General features: G+C 38.9%; 1 protein-coding gene across 1 annotated transcript; it reads right to left on the bottom strand.

Annotated features, from left to right (window-relative positions):
* Nucleotides 1-7,532: 7,532 nt before the first annotated feature.
* Nucleotides 7,533-24,129, bottom strand: LOC112847948 (zinc finger protein 93-like). The gene is made up of 4 exons (XM_025910593.1): nucleotides 24,107-24,129; nucleotides 17,679-18,275; nucleotides 14,001-14,490; nucleotides 7,533-7,678 (listed from the first exon to the last, which is right to left on the bottom strand). Exons 1-4 carry the CDS (start codon nucleotides 24,122-24,124, stop codon nucleotides 7,533-7,535), a joined length of 1,251 nt encoding a protein of 416 aa, XP_025766378.1. The 5' UTR covers nucleotides 24,125-24,129.
* Between the last annotated feature and the right edge of the window lie 242 nt (nucleotides 24,130-24,371).

Below are 24,371 nucleotides of genomic sequence, written 5' to 3'. Positions count from 1 at the left end.
GCTTAATTTAAAAAACAGATGATTTATTTGTAAAAAATGTTTGGAAATATGTATGATTGTGTTCCACTTCTAACGTATACACAACTTTGTATTGGTCTTTCACGTGGTATTCCAATGAAATTGATTCATGTTTGTGGCTGTAATGTGACAAAATGTGAAAAAAAAAAAAGTTAAAGGGAGCCAAAAACATTTGCAAGCCACTGTAAGTCCTCATGTGTTGAAGTCAGATATTGGGTCTGTACATGGACATTGTGTTTTTTCAGGTTGTGAAACATGCTGCAAAACAATCTGAGGCAGACAAACTATGTTATTTAAAGACTGCATGAAGATCCTCTGCAGGTTAGTGCAGGATAAACAGGTTAGTTTGCTGAACTGTGATGGATTTAAAGTAAAGAACAGCTGATTATAGGGTTCCCACCAGCTAAATCCCACTTTAACCTCTTCCATGCTCATGTTCCTGTTTAGAGGCAAAGTCACCCTCTACAATGTAGGCAACAGTAAATACACATATGTTTTCTTTTCCTTCATTTTCCACTTAACTGATTTAAACAGAGTACCTTTATTAGAAATACTACTACTCTACTAATCTTATTTTGTTATTACATTAATGAAGCACAAGGTTCAGTTAGCTTTGCATAGAAATGTACTTCCAGCACGTCTTTATCCTGTCTTCCTTGCAGCAGATGGCCCCGCCCCTCCCTGAGCCTGGTTCTGCTAGAGGTTTCTTCCTGTTAAAAGGGAGGTTTTCCTTCCCACTGTCACCAAAGTGCTTGCTCATAGGGGGTCATTTGATTGTTGAGTTTTTCTCTGTATGTATTATTGTAGGGTCTACCTTGCAATATAAAGCGCCTTGAGGCAACTGACATTGTGATTTGGCGCTGCATAAATAACACTGAATTGAATTGAAAATTTGATTAATACTACTACTACAACTAAGAATAATAATTGCTTGTGACTTCTTCATGTTGGTAAACATAATTTAAAAATACATAATATATAATAATATGCAACATTCATATAACAGGTTGGGAGTATGAGAGTTTTAGACGTGACTGATTATTTGGTGAAACTGTGATATTTTCCTCACCTTCTGTGTTGAGCTCATTGTTTCCTCTGTAGTGACTCAGTTGAGTCCAGATGGCTGAAAATGTTCCTCTGCTGCTCCGTCAGACTCTTCTCCTCCTGCTGATCAGCTGGGACACAAAACAGATCTTTGTTAGGCTCCACACTGCACTGAAGAGTCAAAGTGTCTCATATGTTCATCTGACAACACAAAGTACAAATTTCACTCTGATTGCTTGTAGAAATCTTGTGAGACGTGTTGTGCTGCAAAGTGAGGGAACTCTCTCACTCACTTATACTTCAGGAGGAACTTTGTGACATTGGCTCTAATATTCTAAGCAGCCCTTTACTATGACAGGGCCAGAAAGTCCTATTTGAAGGTTTGGGAGAAGGACCATGTTAAAGGTGGATTGGGGTTTATACACTTTGTTATGATACAGGTAAGGCTGTAAGAGCCTGAGAAGGTGTCCTGAATGAAGCTCTAAAACCAGTTTTCAACTAACGACTCTGCTTCAGTCTGGAAAACAGCAACTACAAGTTTAAAGACTCCACCAACAATTCACACCCAGCAACAGCCTGAACAGCTCCTCCTGTGGTTTCCACAAACGGGGACAGACCTGTTACTCCCCCACCCCACACTTTCAACTCCTTCAGCCCCCCAGTCCCACCACCTCCACCATTCCCCAAACTTTGATTCTGTTCATCTGGACGTAGCTTTTGCAGTAGGAGAAACGTTTCGTCACTCATCCAAGTGACTTCTTCAGTCTCAGCTAACTGCAGGTCAACAGTCTTCAACAGTACATTTGCATAATGGTTGAAACGAGCACCACTGAAGGAACAATGGGCTGGGAGGTCAGTTATTGAGGATTAATATGCAAATTCTCATGACCATTGATCAACAACCACTGATCAAAGCTCATTGATCAAATGCTGTGATTGCAGCGACTCCCCAACTCTCTGTGAATGGTACTCATGGCCATTGATCAGCAGTCTTTGATTAATGAGCCTTGATCAGTGGATTCAGTGCTTTCCTTCCTGCTTTGACTGCAGCTGTGTTTGACACAGGAAGACATTATTACATTCTTCACACTCTCCTGCACATTAACCACCACAATATATTTTTATTCTCTGTGCTTTCAAATATGAACACTGTTTACTTTCACCTCTGTTTCATTAGGTTTTGTTAACATCTTCCTGTGCATCACTTTACAGCAGCCAGACTCATTAAAATGAGACTTTGTAGGAGTTCACTTCCTCTCATGTGTTCATCCACAGCAGCTGGACAATAAAGTTTATTGTGACCCTGATACTGCAGCAGATCGCTCTCATCCATTTCCTGTTATCACTTCAAATAGAAATGAGGCTGTAGAGGTTTGGTGCAGGCAGAAAAACAGCTGCAGGGACAATGAAAAGACTTTTCTGCTCCAACTTTCTGCCAGCAAACGCTCAACTTCTCCCAGCATGTTGAGCTAATGATTAGTTGGTGTTTTTCTCCAAACACTCTCTCACTCTTCTCTCAATGTGTTGACAATAAACTGTGAACAGACACCGAGGAGAGCAGCAGAAGACCTCATTCAGGAGCTAAACTCAACATGAACTGAACTCACAGTAAAGTTAGCTCGGTGCTTACCTTTAGATGAGCCCACAAACCGAGAGAAACTCCGTGATGAAGCTGGAACTCTTTCCAAACACAGGAAACAGATCAGGGAGCAGAGACCCACGTGGTTCACGCTGATCTCAGCTACGATCCAGGAGACAAGGGTGGGCAGATCGATGCAGATATCGGTACTACTACTTTAGTCTCTTTGAATGAAAAAGCAGCTCTCTGTGCAAACACGTCCTCTCTTGGAGCACCCTCACTTTGTTTCTCCTGCGTCTTCTTCTTCTTCTTGTATTTGTGGTTGTCAAACAACAACATGGTGCATTACCGCCACCAACTGGTGTGGAGTGTGAACTGGAACATCGACCCTCAAATCCTCCCAAACAATTTACTTTCTTTTAAAAACTGGAATAAGGCCTGATAACTTTCACTTCTTGAGTCCTTTTGCAGTAAATCAATAAGATCCAGTTTTATTTTTATGTTACTGAGGTTTTGGATCAGTTACCTTCTCACAGTGTAATATAACATGTTATATAGTTTCTTCTTCTCTTTTTCGAATGATTTGAAAGGAGGTTATAATCCACCATTACTGAACTGAAGAAATCTCTAAATAGGAATTTATCAATTCAAATTTTGATCAATTTCAGTGCACTTTATTGTGCTGGCTGAGTTTGATTAGTTGATTTTAGATGATTTTTTTATTAATGTATTTATGTATTTCCTTTTATATATAGCACTTAATCACAATAGGAGTTTCCAAGGTGTGTTATTGCAAGGTAAAGGTCATTTTCAGCCTTTTAAAAGTATTCTAATAATATCTTTTAAAAGGAGTGACTGATTTTAAAAAATGGGATTATTTATGTCTGTGCAATGTTTCATTAATCTCTGTTACTCTGTTATTTCTCTCCATACTCAACCTTGTTTTCCCTATAACACACAGTTATACATCACATATTATAAATCTGACTTTGATAAATATTTAGATCTTCACACATTTCAGGGTCCAAGTGTGAGTTGACTGAAGTGTTTGGTTTTATCCCCACAACATCCTAAATATTTAACTGTTATGTATGAGCAAAAACGAAAAATCAAACATAACATGATATATACATTACTGTCTTCAGTAATGCATATATTACTCTAGGGGGCACTGTTGTTAAGGAAGTACCTGCTCTGTACAATGAGTCTAGTTTCTAGTTTTCCATAATAAATACACAGTATGTGACTGTTTTTAAGAGTCTTTTAACACAAACACTGACTTTCAAGGAATCACTGAGGCCAGTTTTCCTTTGAAAAAAAGAAAAAATCCATCTGATGCCACACGAGCCGATCCATCTTGTTGGTATTGCCTGCATCAGTATTTTTTTCTCTCTTCATTATCAGCTATTTGAGTTTGCACCGCTGCAGTATTAGATAAAAACCTCAACAAGCAGACGACCCCCTATGAGCGATCACGTTGTGATGGTGGGAAGGAAAAGCAGAGAGAGAGTCTGTTTCCCAAATCCAAACTGGAAGCTGGTTCGACAGGAGAGAGGCCTGATATCTCTGCTCTCATTCTAGTTTTCAAAACTAATAACCAAAAGTACGACTGCAGTCTGAGAGCGACGTGCTCTGTTGGGATCATACGGTACTACAGTATAAGGTCTTTAATAAATGATTATTCAGGACTTTATAATCAATTCTAGATTTAACATGGAGCCAGTGAAGAGAAGCTAACAAGGTAGAAAGATGATTTGTCTGCTGTCAGGACTCTCACTCCAGCATTTTGGATTAACTGGAAGCTTTTTAGGCAACTTTTTAGAACAACATGATCATAAAGGAATTACAAAAGTCGAGTCGAGTCGAGTATGTGTGAACAAAACAAGATAAACATGAACAAAATCTCATTTTAACGTGCACTTTTACTAATTCTGTACTATGTAGTTTTACATGAAATATCAACTTCATATTGACATTTTTAAATTAATCTTGAATTAGTATTTCATCTGTTATTATTTTTTCCATGTAATTCTCAAAGCAGTAATAATATGTTCAGTTTAATGAGTATGGTTTACTTTAGATTTTTTTCATATATATTTTTGACCTTAAACTAAAAACATTTTCTATGACAGCTTTGAACGCTCACGTTGTTCCTGATATTCTCAGATTTTCCTCGCTGGTTCTTTCCTGTCACCGAATATTTTTTTTTCACTATTCCCAAACTGCACTGATAGAAACTTGAAAAGACTTAAACAACAGAACCAAAGAAGCTGGAATTGAACCAGCAGCTGAAATAATTTTCTCTCTCGACTCATCAGAACAGGAACTTTCATAGATGGAAAACCTGCTTTAGATTTGTTTTGAAGTCATCCGACTAACACAGACTAATCTGCACTACACAATGCCTTTGAATGGGTGTTTTCATGTATCAGACACTTGTTCTCACTCTAGGTTTATGACACAGTACAGAACAAAACACAGTTAAAGGGAGGGAGGAACTTTATTCTGTTTTACATTGGGATTAAAGTTTCAGCCATTTCAGTTATTTGATATCTAATATGTCAGTTTTATCTGAGGTAGACGTCTCTGGCTGGACACTGACTTTGATGCTCAGCTTTTACGGTACAGGGCAGCTTTTCCTACACAATATACAAAATACTTCTCAAATCACATCTCATGGTTATATTAAGTTTTTTATGTTGTGTTTTGTTAACATAATGAAAACACACTAATGAAAACAAACAGCTGCTTATGCTGATTATGAGTTTAATATCCAGCTGTTGGAGCACTAAATGAAAAACACTTAAAATGAGCAGTGTTACAATTTATGAAACTGATGAAAAATTTTATTACTAAAGCATGCAGGAGTGGTTTTTAACTTATAGGAGCCATAATAAGTCATGATACATTAATACAATATGCATAAGAGGGCAAACCATGTTTCATTCATACATCATTCTACCAGTAATCTAGTTCATCAGTTTGTAGCTTCACATAACAAAAGTAATTTTTGTTACAGGTTTTTCAATCACGTTGTTTTTGTGTGAAGATGAACTACACGTACCAGACCTTTCTTATCTGCAAAGGTTGTTAGAATTTTTCAGAATACCCAAGACCCTCGAGGTTTTTACATTGGGATCTAACCATGACAACATCTCCAGGCACAAAACAACTTTTCCTTTTTATCCATTTCTGTCATTCTTATAGCAATGGTAAATATTCTCAAATCCACAGTTTCCAGAGAGGTCTGAAGTGTACTGGATTTGTTTCCACCTTCTTCTAGGAGTAAAAAGTCTTTTTTTTGTCAAATAGTCCTGGAGGGAGAGCTGGTTTTCACTTCATGACAAGCAATAACTTTGTGATGTTGCATTAAACATGAGTCAGTATCTAAAAAGTAATCCCTTCAAGGTGCACGGCTCTGCTTGTCATGCAAGTGAACACTACTACACACCATTTTACAATACTACGCTGTACTGTTGGCTGGGTTTTCCTCCATACAGTTTACAGAATAAACATTTTGCTATGACCCTTTGCACAGCTGAAACTCCATTTGTTATCCAAAATCTGGGAAACATGCTCTTTGGCCAGTCCTCTTGAAGATCCTGTTTCATTTTTCTCTCAGTTTAAATAGAATTCTGATTCAAAAGTTTCCAGTGTTAGCTGGCATGCTTAACTCCTCCAAACACTGCAGTTTCTTCATAGCACTGCAACACTATGTATAGATATAGATTATATAGATGTCATTGTCATGGTTCTGGGTCATTTGACCCAGCGCTTTGAGTTTGTTGTGTAGTTGGTGTCTATCATGTATTAGGCCAGCGGTCCCCAACCTCTTTTTGCGCCACGGACCAGTTTAATGTCAAAAAATATTTTCCCGTACCGGCATTTAAGGTATCGCGGATCAATACAACAGAATGAAATGATAGAACCCAGACAAAAACTGTGGTATTTTGTAAACATAATAATAAACCTGTATTCACTATGTAATTGTGTAACTTTATTAGCAGTCTCCTCCTGAAAATGCGCCAACAACATTGAGAGTAACATCCTCCTCTCTGCCCCTTAATGCTCTCTGGTCGCTATGGTAACATGTAAATATTTGAAATTTATTCATAACACACAGGAGAAGTCCCAGGGAAACCGAGTTAACGATAAAAGCTCTGAAAACTATACATTTCATACTCGAGCCTCAACTCTCGCGACCTGGCACAGAACAAATGACGGACCGCTGGTCTAAGCTCACATCCATCATGGACAACAACTCCCACCTCTGCATGAGACGGTACAAGCACTGAGCAGCTCGTTCAGCAGTAGACTTTTACACCCACAGTGTAGGAAGGAGCGTTACTGCAGGTCATTCTTACCAGCAGCTGTCAGACTCTAACCAGGGGTGCACATAACTTTTTTAGTGAGCTACTCAGGTGAGTCCCAGGAGACGGTTTTCAGTACACATTGAAAACACTCTTTTTCAGATATGCTACAAGTCACTGTTATCACTTGTAGCCAGTTACATTATAATGGCTGGCAGCCATGCCTCCATGAAGACCACCTGGTATTATGAAACTTACCCTGTTTCACAAAGGGGATCCCATTTTCTTCACACAGCTTCTTCAGTGTAGCATTTTTTTTGATCGAATTTTTTTGCAAATAAAACTGCAGCAGCTTGACCACACAGCGATTAAATGTCTCACAGCAAGGAACCTTGCGATCAAGTGATTTTAAGCAATTCTCCAGTGTGTGTGCTGTGCACAGAATGTGCACAAGGGAGTCTCCAACTGTAGAAAGGTGCCAGAGTTTTGGCACAACGCCACTGAACATACCCACGTTGATAGCAGCCTCGTTTGTGCACGCAGCGACTAACTTTGTTGTCCAGTCATCCAAGCCTGTGTCCTCAAGAAGTCTCACAAGTCCATCCCTGTGCAGTGCGGTCAGCACCCAGTTCAATCAGTCCAAGAGAGTCAGAGGTAAACTCTCCGTTGATGGACACAGACACAATGTAAATGATTTCCTGCTCAACTTTTGTGATGTCCACAGATGCTATGGGCAGAAATCTGTGCCATCAGAAACTGAATTTGAATAAGTTAAATTTGAATTTGAATTTATGGTTTGAAATTGAAATTGAATTTTATATATTGAAAATGAATTCATTTGCTTTGAAACTGCATTTTATCCTTTAAAAATTCAGCTCTCGAATAATTTCAGTTTCACTCACACCATTCAGTTTCAGTTCTACAATTCAGTTTTGTGGAACTTACATCCGGTTCCGGTTCAAGCGCAGATTAATAGAACTACGTTTTACTAGCGGACCGAAAGTGTTACTGACGGGAATCTACAGCGTCTTGAGCTGAATTAAGACTTCAGAAGTCATTCGTCATGTCGAATGACCAGCGGATAAACTCTCAGGTTGGTAATAAATGTATTACATGTATAAGAACAAGTGTCATGTTAACAATTGATAGCCGTACAGTAACTTTTATGCTTATTGTAGCTGTTAGCTAAAAACGCTAATTTAGCCTAGTTCGCCCTGAATTCAGCTTTGACAAATATGATCGACTGTTTCTAGTAGAAATCCAAAGTTGTCATCTTGTACCCTGTCAGAGCGCTGTATGCTTGCAGAGACCCCTACAGTAGGGAAACATGCAAAACAGTGTCCAAACCTTTGTATTTGAGCTTTATTTATGTCTTACACAGCATCCCAACTCTTTAGCTAACTTAATAACTTTAGCTAAAGTGAATAGTTAGTCTAATTCATTAGTGCAGCATTACTGGATCACCTCTGTTTGAAGTGATATAATATGATATACAACTATCACTGAAACAGCAAACTTTGTAAATAAACAACACTTCTCATTCTCTAAACGTTTGGCTACAGCTGTAGATTACACTATCAGTGCTTGTTCACTCTTGACAATAATTACATTTCTAAATTCTCTTTGTGCATTTACAGGTAAACAATATCTAATATTTTATCTAAATGACTGCTTTGTCTTTGAAAAGGTGAAGAGCCTGAGGCCGGTGACAGTCCAGTTTTACTCTAAGTCGGGGCTCGCAAAATTTCAAAATCTCTGGTAGCCCTTTGGACAGGCACTCTTCAGTTTATGGTAGCCCAAAATAAATGTAAGTAGCCCGAATACAAAAGAGAACAATTTTTTGATTGATGTTTTTTTTTCCCTTATAATATTATATCCATCCATCCATCCATCCTCATCCGCTTTATCCGAGATCGGGTCGCGGGGGCAGCAGCCTAAGCAGAGAAGCCCAGACCTCCCTCTCCCCAGCCACCTCCTCCAGCTCATCCGGGGGAACACCAAGGCGTTCCCAGGCCAGCCGTGAGATATAATCTCTCCAGCGCGTCCTGGGTCTGCCCCGGGGCCTCCTCCCGGTGGGACATACCCGGAACACCTCACCCAGGAGGCGCCCAGGGGGCATCCTTGTCAGATGCCCGAACCACCTCAACTGGCTCCTTTCGATGTGGAGGAGCAGCGGCTCTACTCTGAGCCCCTCCCGGATGGCCGAACTTCTCACCCTATCTCTAAGGGAGAGGCCAGCCACCCTTCGGAGGAAGCTCATTTCTGCCGCTTGTATCCGCGATCTCGTTCTTTCGGTCACTACCCACAGCTCGTGGCCATAGGTGAGGGTCGGGACGTAGATCGACCGGTAAATTGAGAGCTTGGCTTTTACACTCAGCTCCCTCTTCACCACGACGGACCGGTGCAGCGTCCGCATCACTGCAGCCGCAGCACCAATCCGTCTGTCGATCTCCGGCTCCCTTCTCCCATCACTCGCGAACAAGACCCCGAGATACTTAAACTCCTCCACTTGGGGCAGGAACTCATCCCCGACCTGGACTTTAATATTATATATTAAAGTATAATATTGTGAAGGGAACAAAACATCAATCAAAAAATTGTTAAAATACAAATTACAACAATTGTATAAAAATTACAATCATCACCTCAAATACTTGGTTCTAATTGAACAGAAATTTCTATGAACTTGTCAGAACTGTGTAGAACATGAATCAGTCTGTGTCAAATCCTCAGGTAAACAATATCTAATATTTTATCTAAATGACTGCTTTGTCTTTGAAAAGGTGAAGAGCCTGAGGCCGGTGACAGTCCAGTTCTACTCCAAGTACATCCTTACGGTGGCTCACAGGATAAGGCTGCATTCCTGTCCTGCCAGAAGAGAAGAGAAACTTCAGAGTCTTCATGCAGTTCAACCACACCTGTCATATTCCGTATGACAGGGGTCTCAAACTCCAGTCCTCGAGGGCCGGTGTCATGCAACTTTTCCATGTGTCCCTGGTGCAACACACCTGAATACAATTAGTAGGTCATTAGCAAGAGTATAGAACTTGACTGCATGCTGAGGTGGCAACCCCTAACCCTACCTACTCAAGTAAATTTAAGTAAATATATGTATTTGGAAACATATACTTCGAAAATACTTTTATTGCACCATGTTCATTCACTCATGAGCTGCTGTAACGTGAATCAAATGGCTGAATTGCCAACTCGGCATGCATTCAAGTTCTATACTCTTGCTAATGACCTACTAGGTGTGTTGCAACAGGGACACATGGAAAAGTTGCAGGACAGCGGCCCTTGAGGACTGGAGTATGAGACCCCTGCCATATGGTGTTCATGCAGTTTTCTACCCCACAGTTACAGCATGTCTGACTGCCTGTTCAGCATATGCAAAAATATATGATGAGTTTAAGCATGTGATGACAAAGGTCTTCCATTATGGTGTTTGTCATCACATGTCACAGACATCTGGGGTCCGTTCTTCGTACCTCGCTTACTACATCCAAGATCAAATGACACATCCAAGATCAAATCATCCCGCTAACTTTGAGCTCGCTAATCCGGTTCTCCGAACACACCTGTTGTTGACGATTAGTATAGCTGGATGAAGTAATCTGAGATCACTGGGTGGCTTAAAAGGGGCTACGCATCGATAGTAGAAACATTGATCGGCAACCCTGTGATTGGTCGGCAAAGATGTCGACGGAGCGCGCTCAGTATTTTACGGCAGCAGAGCAAGAACTCTTGATTGAGGGATATCAGGAGTTTCAGAGTTTAATTAAAACGCAAGGGAACACTGCAAAGGCTGCAAAAGCAAGGAGAGAGGGCTGGCAGAAAGTTGCTGACAAATTAAACTCGTAAGTAATTTAGTATATTATATTACATTATATCCTCTTTCACATTAGAGCCACAACAGGACCCACTAGAACATGGGAACAAGTAAAAGTGAAATATAAGAATATTCTACAGAATAGTAATATTTATCACTTATATTGCTTTTAGTCTCCTGAAAAGAGACCCTGAAATAATCTGTTTGTTTGTTTATAACAGCAACCAAGAAAAGGGCAGAGCAAATAAAGACAGGTGGTGGTCCTGCACCCCCTCGTCACACCCCGGCAGAGGAGCTGGCCCTAGGGTTGAATGCCACCAGACCCATTGTTGAGGGCATCCCTGGGGGCAGCTCTTCCTTAGACCAGCAGCCGGGGTGCAGTAGCAGCACCTTCATAACTGGTGCTATTTGTACAATGTAAAATATTTGGTTGTTGCCTTAATTAAAATGCTTTTTGTACTGTGACATTTATTGACATTGTGGGTTTTTTTGTGTGTAGTTTTACATAACACTCCATCACTTCTACCTGTTCCCATGCAAGGGGTGACTGAAGCATGCACAGTACGTTGAGATACATATACATATATACATATACATATATACATATACATATATATATATATATATATCCCGTCTATCCCGCAATATACGCTGAATTCTGAAAACTCTCCTTATCAATCTTGCACCTTCCGCAATGGGTTGCTCGCGTACAAACGGACAGGACATGGCTGCGACAGACTTCCCAAATCCACCTTCGCTTTTATAGCCGTGGTCTGTCATCTTGATTACACGTAGTAATTTACTATTACTACCCTAAAATATGAATTACATCTGACATAATCTACTACATGACATAGAATGATTAATAGTACATTTCCCTTTTTTTCGGAAATGACCTGTATGTATCTGTATGAAATCAATAACAGAATCAAATGCTGCATTATCTTTAGTTACATTGATAATATTTATTTATGGTAGAACAGTGGCGAAATATCGCTGTTGCTTTCGTATAAATGCAGCGGACATACCTGAGTGGCCGCGATCTAATCTTGTTTACATAAAGTAAGCCTGCTCCCGAGCAGGTTTACGCTTACGGATCTGTTGCTATGACAGCAAGTCCCGGATGAGCTTCGGAGAACCGAACGATCCAAGATCACGCGAAATCGTCAACAATCAAATCCGGCTAACTTACTTAGCGAGGTACGAAGAACGGACCCCTGGATGATCATTTGGAATAAACAAAAAACAAAAAACTTGTTACTTCATCTTTTATCTTTATTATTATTATTGTTCTTAGTTCACATTTTTCATTGTTAGGCATTAGGTTTATTTATAGTAGTCCTTTCCAACTTCTTTCCCTCTTCCATGTTACCGTGTCAGCATCTATTTGGGGTTGGGAGTGGAACAGAAAGTAAGGAAATCCAAAGTGCCATTAAAACCAGGAGAGGTTCTTATATTTCAGAAGAAGGGATTAATTCAAAAGAAATGACCTCAATGCCATATTTTATTTAGGAACCCTAGAGAGCACTTTGCAAAATAACACATTCTTATAATTTCACCCTCAGATGAGCCAAGCTACGACTGTCAGGGAAGGTGATGTAGGTACAGAGCATGTGAGAGTGGTTAAGTTGATGTCTCTTGTCTAGATGAAGGCGTAGAGATTCAGTATCTTCAGTCTTCAGTGGACACTCCATTTCTGGCACAAAACACCTGTAAAAGATGGTCGATTTAGGAGGTGACCCGACAACTTCAGCCTGTCAAACATAGCAATGGAGCAGTATGTTTAAAAAAAACTCAACTAATTAAGCATGCACTCAGTACCCTAAGAATTATTATGATAGTTAAACACAGTGATAGTCACATATCATATCACTTCAAACAGAGGTGATCCAGTAATGCTGGACTAATGAATTAGACTAACTATTCACTTTAGCTAAAGTTATTAAGTTAGCTAAAGAGTTGGGATGCTGTGTAAGACATAAATAAAGCTCAAATACAAAGGTTTGGACACAGTTTTGCATGTTTCCCTACTGTAGGGGTCTCTACAAGCATACAGGGCTCTGAGAGGGTACAAGATGACAACTTTGGATTTCTACTAGAAACAGTCGATCATATTTGTTTATCAAAGCTAAATCCAGGGCAAACTAGGCTAAATTAGCGTTTTTAGCTAACAGCTACAATAAGCATAAAAGTTACTGTACGGCTATCAATTGTTAACATGACGCTTGTTCTTATACATGTAATACATTTATTACCAACCTGAGAGTTTATCCGCTGGTCATTCGACATGACGAATGACTTCTGAAGTCTTAATTCAACTCAAGACGCTGTAGATTCCCGTCAGTAACACTTTCAGTCCGCTAGCAAAACGTAGTTCTATTAATCTGCGCTTGAACCGGAACCGGATGTAAGTTCCAAAAAACTGAATTTTGGAACTGAAATTGAATGGTGAGAGTGAAACTGAAATTATTCGAGAGCTGAATTTTTAAAGGATAAAATGCAGTTTCAAAGCAAATGAATTCATTTTCAATATATAAAATTCAATTTCAATTTAGTGATGATCATTTTCAAACCATAAATTCAATTTCAAATTAGACTAATTCAAATTCAGTTTTCAAAAGCATTTATTCAAGTTACAATTCAGATTCAATCCATAAATTCAAATTCAAATTTAACTTATTCAAATTCAGTTTCTGATGGCACAGATTTCTGCCCATAAGATCCATCCGAAAGCATCCCCAAAGCCACTTTTTCGAAAAAAGTCTTTTCTTTGGCCATGGCTCCGGTTGGTGTTTCTTAGGTGGTGGCAAAACACCAAAGAAGCTGCAGCAACATGTTTAAGGTTGAATGAGATGGTCGAGTACGCAAAGGTGCTTGGCAACATAAGTGTCCCTACGCATTCGTAATTGTTGTCGCACCTGTGCAGCAGTTAGGTGCATCCCTGTCTATAACACAGTTTAACATAGTTATCTTACTCATCACCTGTTTAATTTTTCTCAGTACACTAGAGGAACATGTTCATTCACAGCTGCCTCATCACATTTTTACACTTGAACTCTGTGGAGCCTGATCTCAAGGGTTTTAAGTCTGACACTGAAACCAGAAGAGGATCTTTCTGTCTCTTCAGATTCACTGTGATCCTGAGATGGGAGTGATTTCAGCCCTGAGTGATCACGCTGATGTTTGCACAGAGCAGGTAATGACGTGAATGTTTTGGCACATTGGTAACAGTGAAACAGTTTATTAGTAACGTGGGATCGTTTGTGTACGGAGTATGAACTGAGATTCCTGAAGCTCTTGTCACACTGGTCACAGCTGTAGTTTCCTTCCATGTGTGTACGTTCATGATCGTTACGACTACCTGAATGTGAGAAGCTTTTGTCACAGTGTCTGCACTTGTATGGTTTCTCTCCTGTGTGGACTCGTTTGTGTGTTTTAAGGTTGACTGCAGTGGTGAAGGATGACCCACACTGATCACAGAGGTGATTTTTAACCCCACTGTGAATCAGTTCATGTCGTTTTAAGTCACCTGATGTGGTGAAGCTTCTCCCACATTCTTTGCAGTATTTCAGTTTCTCTCCAGTGTGTCTACGTTGATGTATTTTTAGGTTGCCTTGCCAACTGAAAGTCTTTCCACAGAGGTCACAACAAAACTCTTTTCCACAGTGACGACAGGGTTGAGAACTGGATCCTTCTGTGTCACTCTGCTTCTAAACAAAGACACAAAGACAGTGTAAGTCAGTCCTTCAACATTTTTATCCTGAACGTCGCCTCAAATAAAGAGCATCTCTGCAGACGTCCAATTACATTTTACTGTTTCAATTAACACACTCAGTTTACTGGGCTGCAATAACTACAATACTACCACCTAGGGATGGGTATCGTTTAGGTTTTATCCGATACCGGTGCCAAATCGGTACTTTTGAAACGGTGCCGGTGCTTAAACGGTGCTCGAACCGGTGCTTAAAGAATGGAGAACACAAACTTCGTCCATAAACCTTTCATGTTTTTATTTTTAGCAGTCTCTTTTTTTCTGCAAAATGATAAGAACCGTAACAACATATAAACATCATCTGTGCAAAGATTTATGTTTCTAAAGTGAAACAGTGAAAAATTACAGCGCTGTCAATACATGAATATCTAGATGTTGTACAAAAATGTCCAATTCTTGCACATAATTGGACACCATGCCAGTTGATTTTTTTAGGTATTTAAGAGCAGTCATTAATTAATTTTATTGACATGTCTAAAAATGCTTTTTTTTTTTAAATGCGTTTTTGAAGAATTAACCACACATTTACATGGTAATGGGCCTTTTCTGCGCATGGAGCGCTTAATTGGCCTCTGGCCCTTTAAACTCTGAGGGGCTGTAACTTTGGTTTCTTTTGGTCAATTTGCATGATTGACACCTCTTTTTAATTGTTTGAGCCAATAGAGTCACAGTAATGATGCCACGTTCACGTTACGTCAACCAATCAGACGTTCCAAGGCCAAAACCCACGTGGGCCCAAATTTACTGCATGTGACGTCTGTCCGGTCACGTGTCTATAGGTGGGTCTACAATGGAGGTTGTTGACGGAAAACGACTCTGATGCGGCTAGGTAGGCGTGGTAACTGCTGATAATCACATGGCTACCGGCTACCGGCGAAAACAACGGAGGAAATCTAGACGGTAAGCCAATTTCTGTCTTAGCGCATTTGCGCCGCTGTGTGTTTTTGTGGTCTTCTTTTGCGGCTCATTCAGTGAATTTTGGTCAGAGTGTGGTGAAACTTGGTGTTTGGAATTGGTGATAGTTCTGGAAGATAACCAGCTTTTCTTTAGCCGGTTACATGAAGTCTGGAGAATTTCTGGTTCGCCTTGTTTGTTTAGTGGACTTGTGCGCATTTACATAACTGCTCGTTTAATCATGGCTTGTTTTCGTTGAGTTTGCTGGTTGTAGAAATGGTTTATATGACATTTTAGCTGAGATTCAGAGGTTTCTGTGGATACCACACATGTCTGGACTTATATTTCTCACCCCGTGTTATAACCGATTAAACGTGATCTCCTCCTTTTTGCTCGCGGTACCGGGGGCGTGGGGCTTAAAGCACTTGTTGCAGGCTGCTGAGTTTGCATCTTTTGCTGTGAAGTACAGCCAAACTTTTGACCGCTTCGCCTTGGGCATTTTTAATCTGTAGCTCTGCTCTAAAAGAACATACGTACCTGGGCCCGCCTACTATCCTTGTAAAGGTAAAATGATTGGCTAGAATCCAAAGTGTATGACATCTCAAGGAAAAAATAAAGCACCGAAATGTGCGCTGCTTTTCGGTGTGGTTACTACCGTTTATGTCAGAACCGGTGCCATCATGGCACCGGAAACCGGTACCCATCCCTACTACCACCATAATACTACTGTAATACTTATTTCATGTTACAGTAATATCTGAGTTACATTAATTACTATACTATGGTAATATTTGCAGGGTACCAACACAGCGCTAAACTACTAATGTAACACTGCAGTAATACTATTGTCGACAAGCACTAAAGTTATAAATAAGCAATGATACTACTGCTACAATACCATTACGTAATGATACAACTTTGTTAACCATAAGAGAAGATTACTGAATGGTTTGGTTTTGTACTTATTTTCGTGTTTTATTTTCTTCCATGTACTCCTGACAGAGGAATGAACCGCTGTATACAAAAGGCCATTTATGCAGAAATAATAACAATATCATGATATACCAAGAAAATGCCTTAACATTAACCCTTTAAGACCTACCAGAGAACCAAGTCCGCAAGAGCTTATATTATATTTTTACATGCTGTAGTGCCATTTTTGGGAGCATTTCAATTTGATATACATCAATACAGCCATTATAGCCCAAATTATAATAATATTGATTGATTGATTGGTAATTTATTACAAACATGTAAACAATATACATGTTTGAAAAGTGCATAGTAATTACATAAATTGCAAAAAAGTGCAATAAACTACAAAAAAAATTGAAAATCTTTTTTGTTTTTTTAACATATATTTCTAGTTAGAGAATGTTAAGAGGCTTATCCATCGAAACTGTAAATACAAAAAAGTTGCACAAAATAGTTTCCCACCACAGGAAATTTATTTTAAGTGTTTTCATAGTTTTATTTTTGAAATACACCAATTTTCATGTACTGCAGGAAAAACGAAAATAAATATTGTAATGCAAATTTGCAAAAGAACAGCATATGCATCAAAATAAACTATTTCCAGCAGTGCAATTTGAGTTCTAAGCATCCCAGAAACGACACAGAAAGTCATAAAGTCAAACGTAACTTTTAAAAACACAAGTATAGGCTCTTAAGGCCCTGATGGTAACAAAAAAAAACTACATTTCCGCAAAATGACGTCACTTCCGGTTTCTGGCAGGTCTTGGCGGACATGGCTGATGGACATAGGAAGTGTTACAAACAGCTGATCGGATCGGCAAAGCGTGTTTCTGGAATATTATGTTTTTGTTCCTGCAAGTGCTTTTTATGCAGTTTTTGCAAAGCTGTATGTGGAAGGAAACTGTGACCTAGGACAAGCTGATGGCATAAGATGTAAGTACAACTCCTCCAGTTTCATATGAAAAAAAAATTATTGCGCTAGCTTACGTGGTTGTAGTGCTACCGGGATTTAAAAATAGTTACGCAAAATGGAGCGTGCCCGCTCCAACCGGCTTTAAAGGGTTAAGTAACAACATCATACCAATTTTCAGCACTTTTATTGCGTAAACAAAAATCATAACTGAAATGAAAATCTGAATAATCACTCAGAGCTGCTTTTCCATGCAGTAGAATTGCTAACATGCTAACACAGTTTAATGAGCAGAGTTGTTCCAAAAAGTCAGGCTTAAATAACAAGATAAAAATAAAAATACATACCTCACAGTAACTGCACTTGGAGAGTCTCTTTCTGGTGTGGATCTGTTGGTGTTGCCTCAGGTAACGTGGAGCTTTAAAAGTCTTCTCACACAGGTCACATTTATAAGGTCTCTCCTCAGTGTGGGTAAACATGTGGTGTTGTAACTGCGTGCTTGTTGTAAACTCTTTGCCACACTGTTCACAGCAGTACACATCATGTTTGGTGTGAATGCGTAGGTGTGTAGTTCGGTGCCTTATTTGACTGAAAGCTTTTCCACAAATGTCACAGCTGTATGCTTTAATTCCAGAGTGGGTAACTAGATGATTCTGTAATTGGCCTCTTTGAGTAAAAGCTCTGCCACACTGATCACAGCTGTACGCTTTAACTCCACTGTGGATGAGTTTGTGTGTTTTTAGGGAACGCTTCCAGGAAAAAGACTTTCCACACAAGTCACAGCTGAACGGTCTCTCTCCAGTGTGGATGACCTGATGCTGTTTTAGTTTAGCCTTCCCAGTAAAATCCTTCCCACACTCGTCACAGGTGTATGTTTTCTCTCTCTTTCTTCTGTGAGGTTTGTCGGCCTCCTGAGAGCGCTGACTTCTCGCTCCATGTTGGTCCTGCAGTCACAGAGATACAAACAGAGGCAGTGAGTGAAATGCAGTCGTGGAACAAACTGAACAAACTCCCTCCATTAACACTAGTTTTAAACCTGAAGGTGGAGTGTGGCACCAAACACCTTAAAGGTCTCTTATCCCCACCTGCTGGTAGTTCTAACACATTACATCCAACCTGGTGTTAAAAATAATAATGACTGTTCAAACACTCTAAAATCCTGCCCATCCCTCCTGCTGTAGACTAATAGTAATGCTAGCATGCTAACACAGTCAGAGTAGTAAGGTCCACACTGTTTTTTATATTATATATTTTTATAATTTTCTAATTTATTAAATGATAATAAATCCAAAGTATCAGTTACTAACTTGTTTCAGTGAAGGAAAATGTCATAGTCTGATTGTAACCTTAGGATTTTTTTACTTTTACTCCCTACATAAATAAATATATATATATATATATATATATATATATATATATATATATATATATATATATATATATATATATGTATTTTGTACTCCTTACATTTATAAAACAGGCTTTTTACTTTTGTTTTAAGGCATTTGAGGGTAGGGCTGTGCAGTATGACCAAAATCTCATATCCCCATATAATACACTTATCGTTCCGACAACGATATAGATCACAACATTTAGCATTTTCTGTAAATTCTGTGAATCTCAGGCAACTCAACTTGCGTGAAGTGTTTTCAGCCAGTCGTCGTGTACCTGGAGTCGAGTGTTTTCACGGATGCATGAAAGTATACATTTCTAGACATAAGTTGAAACGGCCACCATTTTCTTTGTCAGTATTTATTACACTGCATGCTGCTGGGAAATCTTTTTCTTTTTTAAAATTTTAATTTTTTTTTTCTTAACTTTTCCCCAACAAATACAAGACTGGTTCACATCTAAAATAATAACACTGCACAGCACCAGAGTATTACAACCTTATGTCCATAATTGTTGTCCATTAGGATCCAGTTTACAGGTTACTCCCAGTGCTTCCAGTGGTTTCTTCCATTTGTCCACAAAAATTCAGGAGCTCCCATCAATACAATGTCCCAACCTGATCAGAGTCATAACATCAATGATGAGCGACTTCCATAGAGAAATGCAGGGAGGCTCAGTCCCCACCCATCTCAACATAATGCTTTTCCTGGCCAACATTAACAGTGACTGAATTACATGCTCATGTTGTACCAGTGAGACAGGAATATATCCCAGTAAACACATTAATGGGTTTTCTGCCACCTGATGACCAATGGCTGTACTAATATTGGCGCAGACCTCTTTCCAAAATGATTGAATAATAGCACATTCCCACAAGCAGTGGAATTTAGTGCCCACTCTGACCTTACACTTGGGACAATTTGGAGATGTTTCCATATTATACTTACTATAAATATACAGAGAAATATACACATTGTGCAAAATTTTGTACTGCAGTTCTTTAAATCGGTTACAAACAGAGATTTTAGATGGAAGGAGCAGGATTTTGTCCCATCCCTGTATATCTATTTCACATTTAAGCAACATCCCCCAAGATTTTCTCAATCATGCCAATTTATCCACAATTAGGGCATAAATCTCCCGAATAAAACTTTGATACAAATGTTTATGCTCCCTATTATCCAGAAGAAATTTCTCCAACTGAAAAGAGGCTGTTGAGATTTGTAATGATTTAGCATTTTTTTTAAACACATAATTTCTCAATTGCAAATACTTATAAAACTCAGTATTTGACATAGAATACTGGGACTTCAAGGATTCAAATGATTTAAACTCACCATGTTTAAAGAGGTCATAAAACCTCTTTACACCTACTTTATGCCATCCCACAAAGCTCGACCCTATGTTTTGCGGCGGAAGGTCTGGATTATTTATAAACGTTGACAAAATATTAAACAAATGACTACTGTAAAAAAGTTTTCTCAGTTTTCCCCACGTCCACATAGCATTATATATCAGTGGGTCATGCTTTATTATGTGAGGTAAGTCATTTAGGCATTTCCCTAGAAAGTTAACAGGTGAGGATAGTTTACATAATACTTCCTCAATATTTAGCCATGGTAGATCAGAATGTTCATGTATCCAGGGAGAAAGAATCCTCGCTTGTATCGAGAGAACATAATTTTCTATGTTTGGCACTCCCCACCCGCCCAGATCTTTCGGTAACTGTAGTGTCTCCAATTTCATTTTGGGTTTTCTTCCTGCCCAGATGAAATCCACCATAGCCTTATTATTACTTTAATATCTTCTGATTTCAAAATTGCAAACAACATCCCCTTGGGATATAATATTGTCATTACCATCTTAATGAGGAAATGAAATGATATCAGAAGTGACCTCCATCTTGTCAGCATCTCTCAAAGATCTTGAACCATTCCATTAATATTTTCTCTATACAAGTGACCAACAATTGGTGTAACTTTAACTCCCAAATATACAAAACCTGATGGTGCCCAATGAAAAGGTTTAACATATAAAGGTTCAATGTCCTTTCCACTACACAGAGTCATTATAACAGATTTATCAAAATTTACCTTGTATCCAGATATAAGACAAGCCGTTACAAGCCGAGAATAACAAGCCGTTCGTTAACACTGATGCTATTGGTGATTTGTATATAATTTTGATCCACCCCAGAAAGTTTTTTCCAAACCCAAATCTTCTCATTATTTCAAACATATATTCCCATTCAATTCTATCAAATGCGTTTTCGGCATCCATAGAGACAAAAACCCCCAGGGATTTGATGAAAATTTAAAAAATGAATAATGTTAAACAGGTGTCGAGTATTATTATAAGAATTCCTCCCCTTAATAAAGCCTGTCTGGTCAGCATGCACAATAGAGCACATTACTTTTTCTAGCGTAAGATCAGTATCTTTGAAAGTATCTTATTATCAACACCAAGAAGGCTAATAGGCCTGTAAGATGAGCATGACTCTGGATTTTGATCTCTTTTAGCTATCAATGTTATATTAGCCTGGTACATAGATTCTGGGAGTTTCGATTCTTCAAATGCTTTATTAAAAACCCTTAATAATAAACTATTTAACTTCACTTTCATTACCTTAAAAAAATTCTACTGGGAGGCCATCTGCCCCCAGGCATTTCCCTGACTGGAGTGCAGATATAGCTTTATCCACCTCCATCAATGTTGTGGGTGACTCCAGCAGGCTAACCTGATCTTCAGAGAGCTGAGGGAATACTAAGTCGTTTAGGAAAAAGCCTGAGTTAAGCCTTGTTATGTCCATCTCAGACTGATATAAATTTGTACAGAATTCTCTAAAGCACTCATTAATCTGACAGTTTGCTACTTGCCTCTAACCATTCACATCCACAATAGCTGTGATAAAAGAACTTGATGGAGTATTCCTTGCAAGACGAGCCAAAAACGGTTAGGCTTATTAGCTGATTTAAAAAGCCGTCGTCTGGCAAGAAGGACGTCTCTTTCAGCCTTTGCATTATCAAATTACGCAAAGATGTCCTGGCAATATTAAGCTCACTTAATGTTTCAGGTGATTTTGTTACATAATATTGTTTCTCAAGCTTTTTTATATTATTCTCGATCTCTAACAGCCTTGTTAATCGTTGTTTTCTTTTATGACTTGTGTATGAAATAATCATCCCTCTCATGTAAGCCTTATAGCTGATTTTGTTACATAATATTGTTTCTCCAGCTTTTTTATATTATTCTCGATCTCTAACTGCCTTGTTAATCTTTGTTTTCTTTTATGACTTGTGTATGAAATAATCATCCCTCTCATGTAAGCCTTATAGCTATCCCATAAAGTTCTTGTGTCTATTTCCTCTTTATCATTTATTTCTAAAAGAAATGTTGTTTGCTCTGTTATGAAATGTATACATTTCTCATCCAAAAGAGACCCTGTGCTCATCTTCCAAGACATGGAGTGCTCAATATGTCTCATGGGTTGAATGGTTAGGACCACAGGAGCGTGGTCAGAGAGACCTATATGACCAATATTTACCTGCTGAGCTAATTGACTGATACACTTGGACATAAAAATATAATCTATACGAGATGCTGACAAGTGAGGGTTAGAGTGGAAAGTGTACTCTTTAGATAGTGGGTTATAGTGTCGCCAGACGTCTATAAGGTCAAGCTCATTTATAATTTGCCAAAGGGCTTTGGAATTTTTTGTCAAAGTAGATTGTCGGGGAAATTTATCCATTTTGGGGCATAAAACACAGTTAAAGTCACCCGCTAATATTATATTAGCACAGTCCATGTCCACTAATTGACTAAATAATACTGTGTAAAACTCGCCATCCTGTGCATTCGGCGCATATATATTACCTAGGAGAACAGTTTCCCCATGCAACATCGCTTTAACCAAAATATATCTTCCTTCATTGTCCTTGTGATTGGCTGTAACATTGAAGGGAAGATTTTTGTGTATAAGAGTAATAACCCCCCTTTTATTTGTGGAGTAGGATGAAAAGAAATTTGACCAACCCATTCTCTAAAGTATTTTCTATGTTCATCATCTGTCAGATGGGTTTCTTGCAAAAAAAGCAATGTGAATCAAATCTTTCTTCAGAGAATTTAAAATGGACTTTTTTTCACCACATTGTTGGACCCTTTAAGATTCCAAATACTTATCTTAACTGACATACAAGAAGAGTAATATATATTTTTTGCTGTTTACATATTTAACCAAATCTACATTTGACCAGTCTGAACCTATTAACCAAAATAATTGAACATAAAACAAGAACACTGGTTCCCAGCAAAACCTGAACAGTGTGTGACTGGTGCTCAGTGACTGTGGTGCTCATGTCACAGTTAGATTACATCAAGTGTAGCAGAGATTCATTTAAACTGAAGCTCATGATGCTGACATTCATTCACTGAGTTCCACCTTCATACCAACAGTATAGTGTCTAATATAAAGACAGTGTACTGTCAGTGTAGAGGATGGAAATCAGCCAGGACAGCTCATGAAACATCTGCTGACATCTGGTTGAATTCAGTTGTGTACATCCACAGAGAGCAGCAGGTCAGCTGATCACAGCCTGTACTTTAAGAAAATCTACTGGAGCTCTCAATAGAAATTATTGTGAGCTGTGATTCTTTTCCCCACGCTGAGCCACTACAGCTGATTTTAGGGTTCCCACCTGCTCAATCCCACTTTAACCTCTTCCCTGCTCATGTTCCTGTTTAGAGGCAAAGTCACCCTCTACAGTGTAGGCAACAGAAAATACACATATGTTTTATTTTCCTTCATTTTCTACTTAACTGATTCAAACTGAGTACCTTTATTAGAAATAAAGTTTGTACTTCATTTACTAATCTTATTATTGCATTAATATAGCACAAGGTTTTGCATAGAAATGTACTTCCAGCATGTCTTTTATCCTGTCTTCCTTATTTCACCCCAACCGGTTGCAGCAGATGGCCCCGCCCCTCCCTGAGCCTGGTTCTGCTAGAGGTTTCTTCCTGTTAAAAGGGAGGTTTTCCTTCCCACTGTCGCCAAAGTGCTTGCTCATAGGAGGTCATATGATTGTTGGGTTTTTCTCTGTATGTATTATTGTAGAGTCCACATTACAATATAAAGCACCTCGAGGTGACTGTTGTTGTGATTTGGTGCTGTATAAATAACACTGAATTGAATGAAAATTGAATAAATAACACTACTACTAATAATAATAAAGAATAATAATTGCTTGTGACTTCTTAATGTTTGTAAACATAATTTGAAAATACATACTACATTATAATATACAACACAGTCATATAACAGGTTGGGAGTATGAGAGTTTTAGACGTGACTGATTATTTGGTGAAACTGTGATATTTTCCTCACCTTCTGTGTTGAGCTCATCGTTTCCTCTGTAGTGACTCAGCTGAGTCCAGATGGCTGAAAATGTTCCTCTGCTGCTCCGTCAGACTCTTCTCCTCCTGCTGATCAGCTGGGACACAAAACAGATCTTTGTTAGGCTCCACACTGCACTGAAGAGTCAAAGTGTCTCATATGTTCATCTGACAACACAAAGTACAAATTTCACTCTGATTGCTTGTAGAAATCTTGTGAGACGTGTTGTGCTGCAAAGTGAGGGAACTCTCTCACT

Source organism: Oreochromis niloticus, linkage group LG9 (assembly GCF_001858045.2).
Source record: "Oreochromis niloticus isolate F11D_XX linkage group LG9, O_niloticus_UMD_NMBU, whole genome shotgun sequence".
NCBI classification, from domain to species: Eukaryota; Metazoa; Chordata; class Actinopteri; order Cichliformes; family Cichlidae; genus Oreochromis; species Oreochromis niloticus.
The sequence above is the reverse complement of the archived record's forward strand: the minus strand, read 5'-3'. Positions and strand labels throughout refer to the sequence as shown.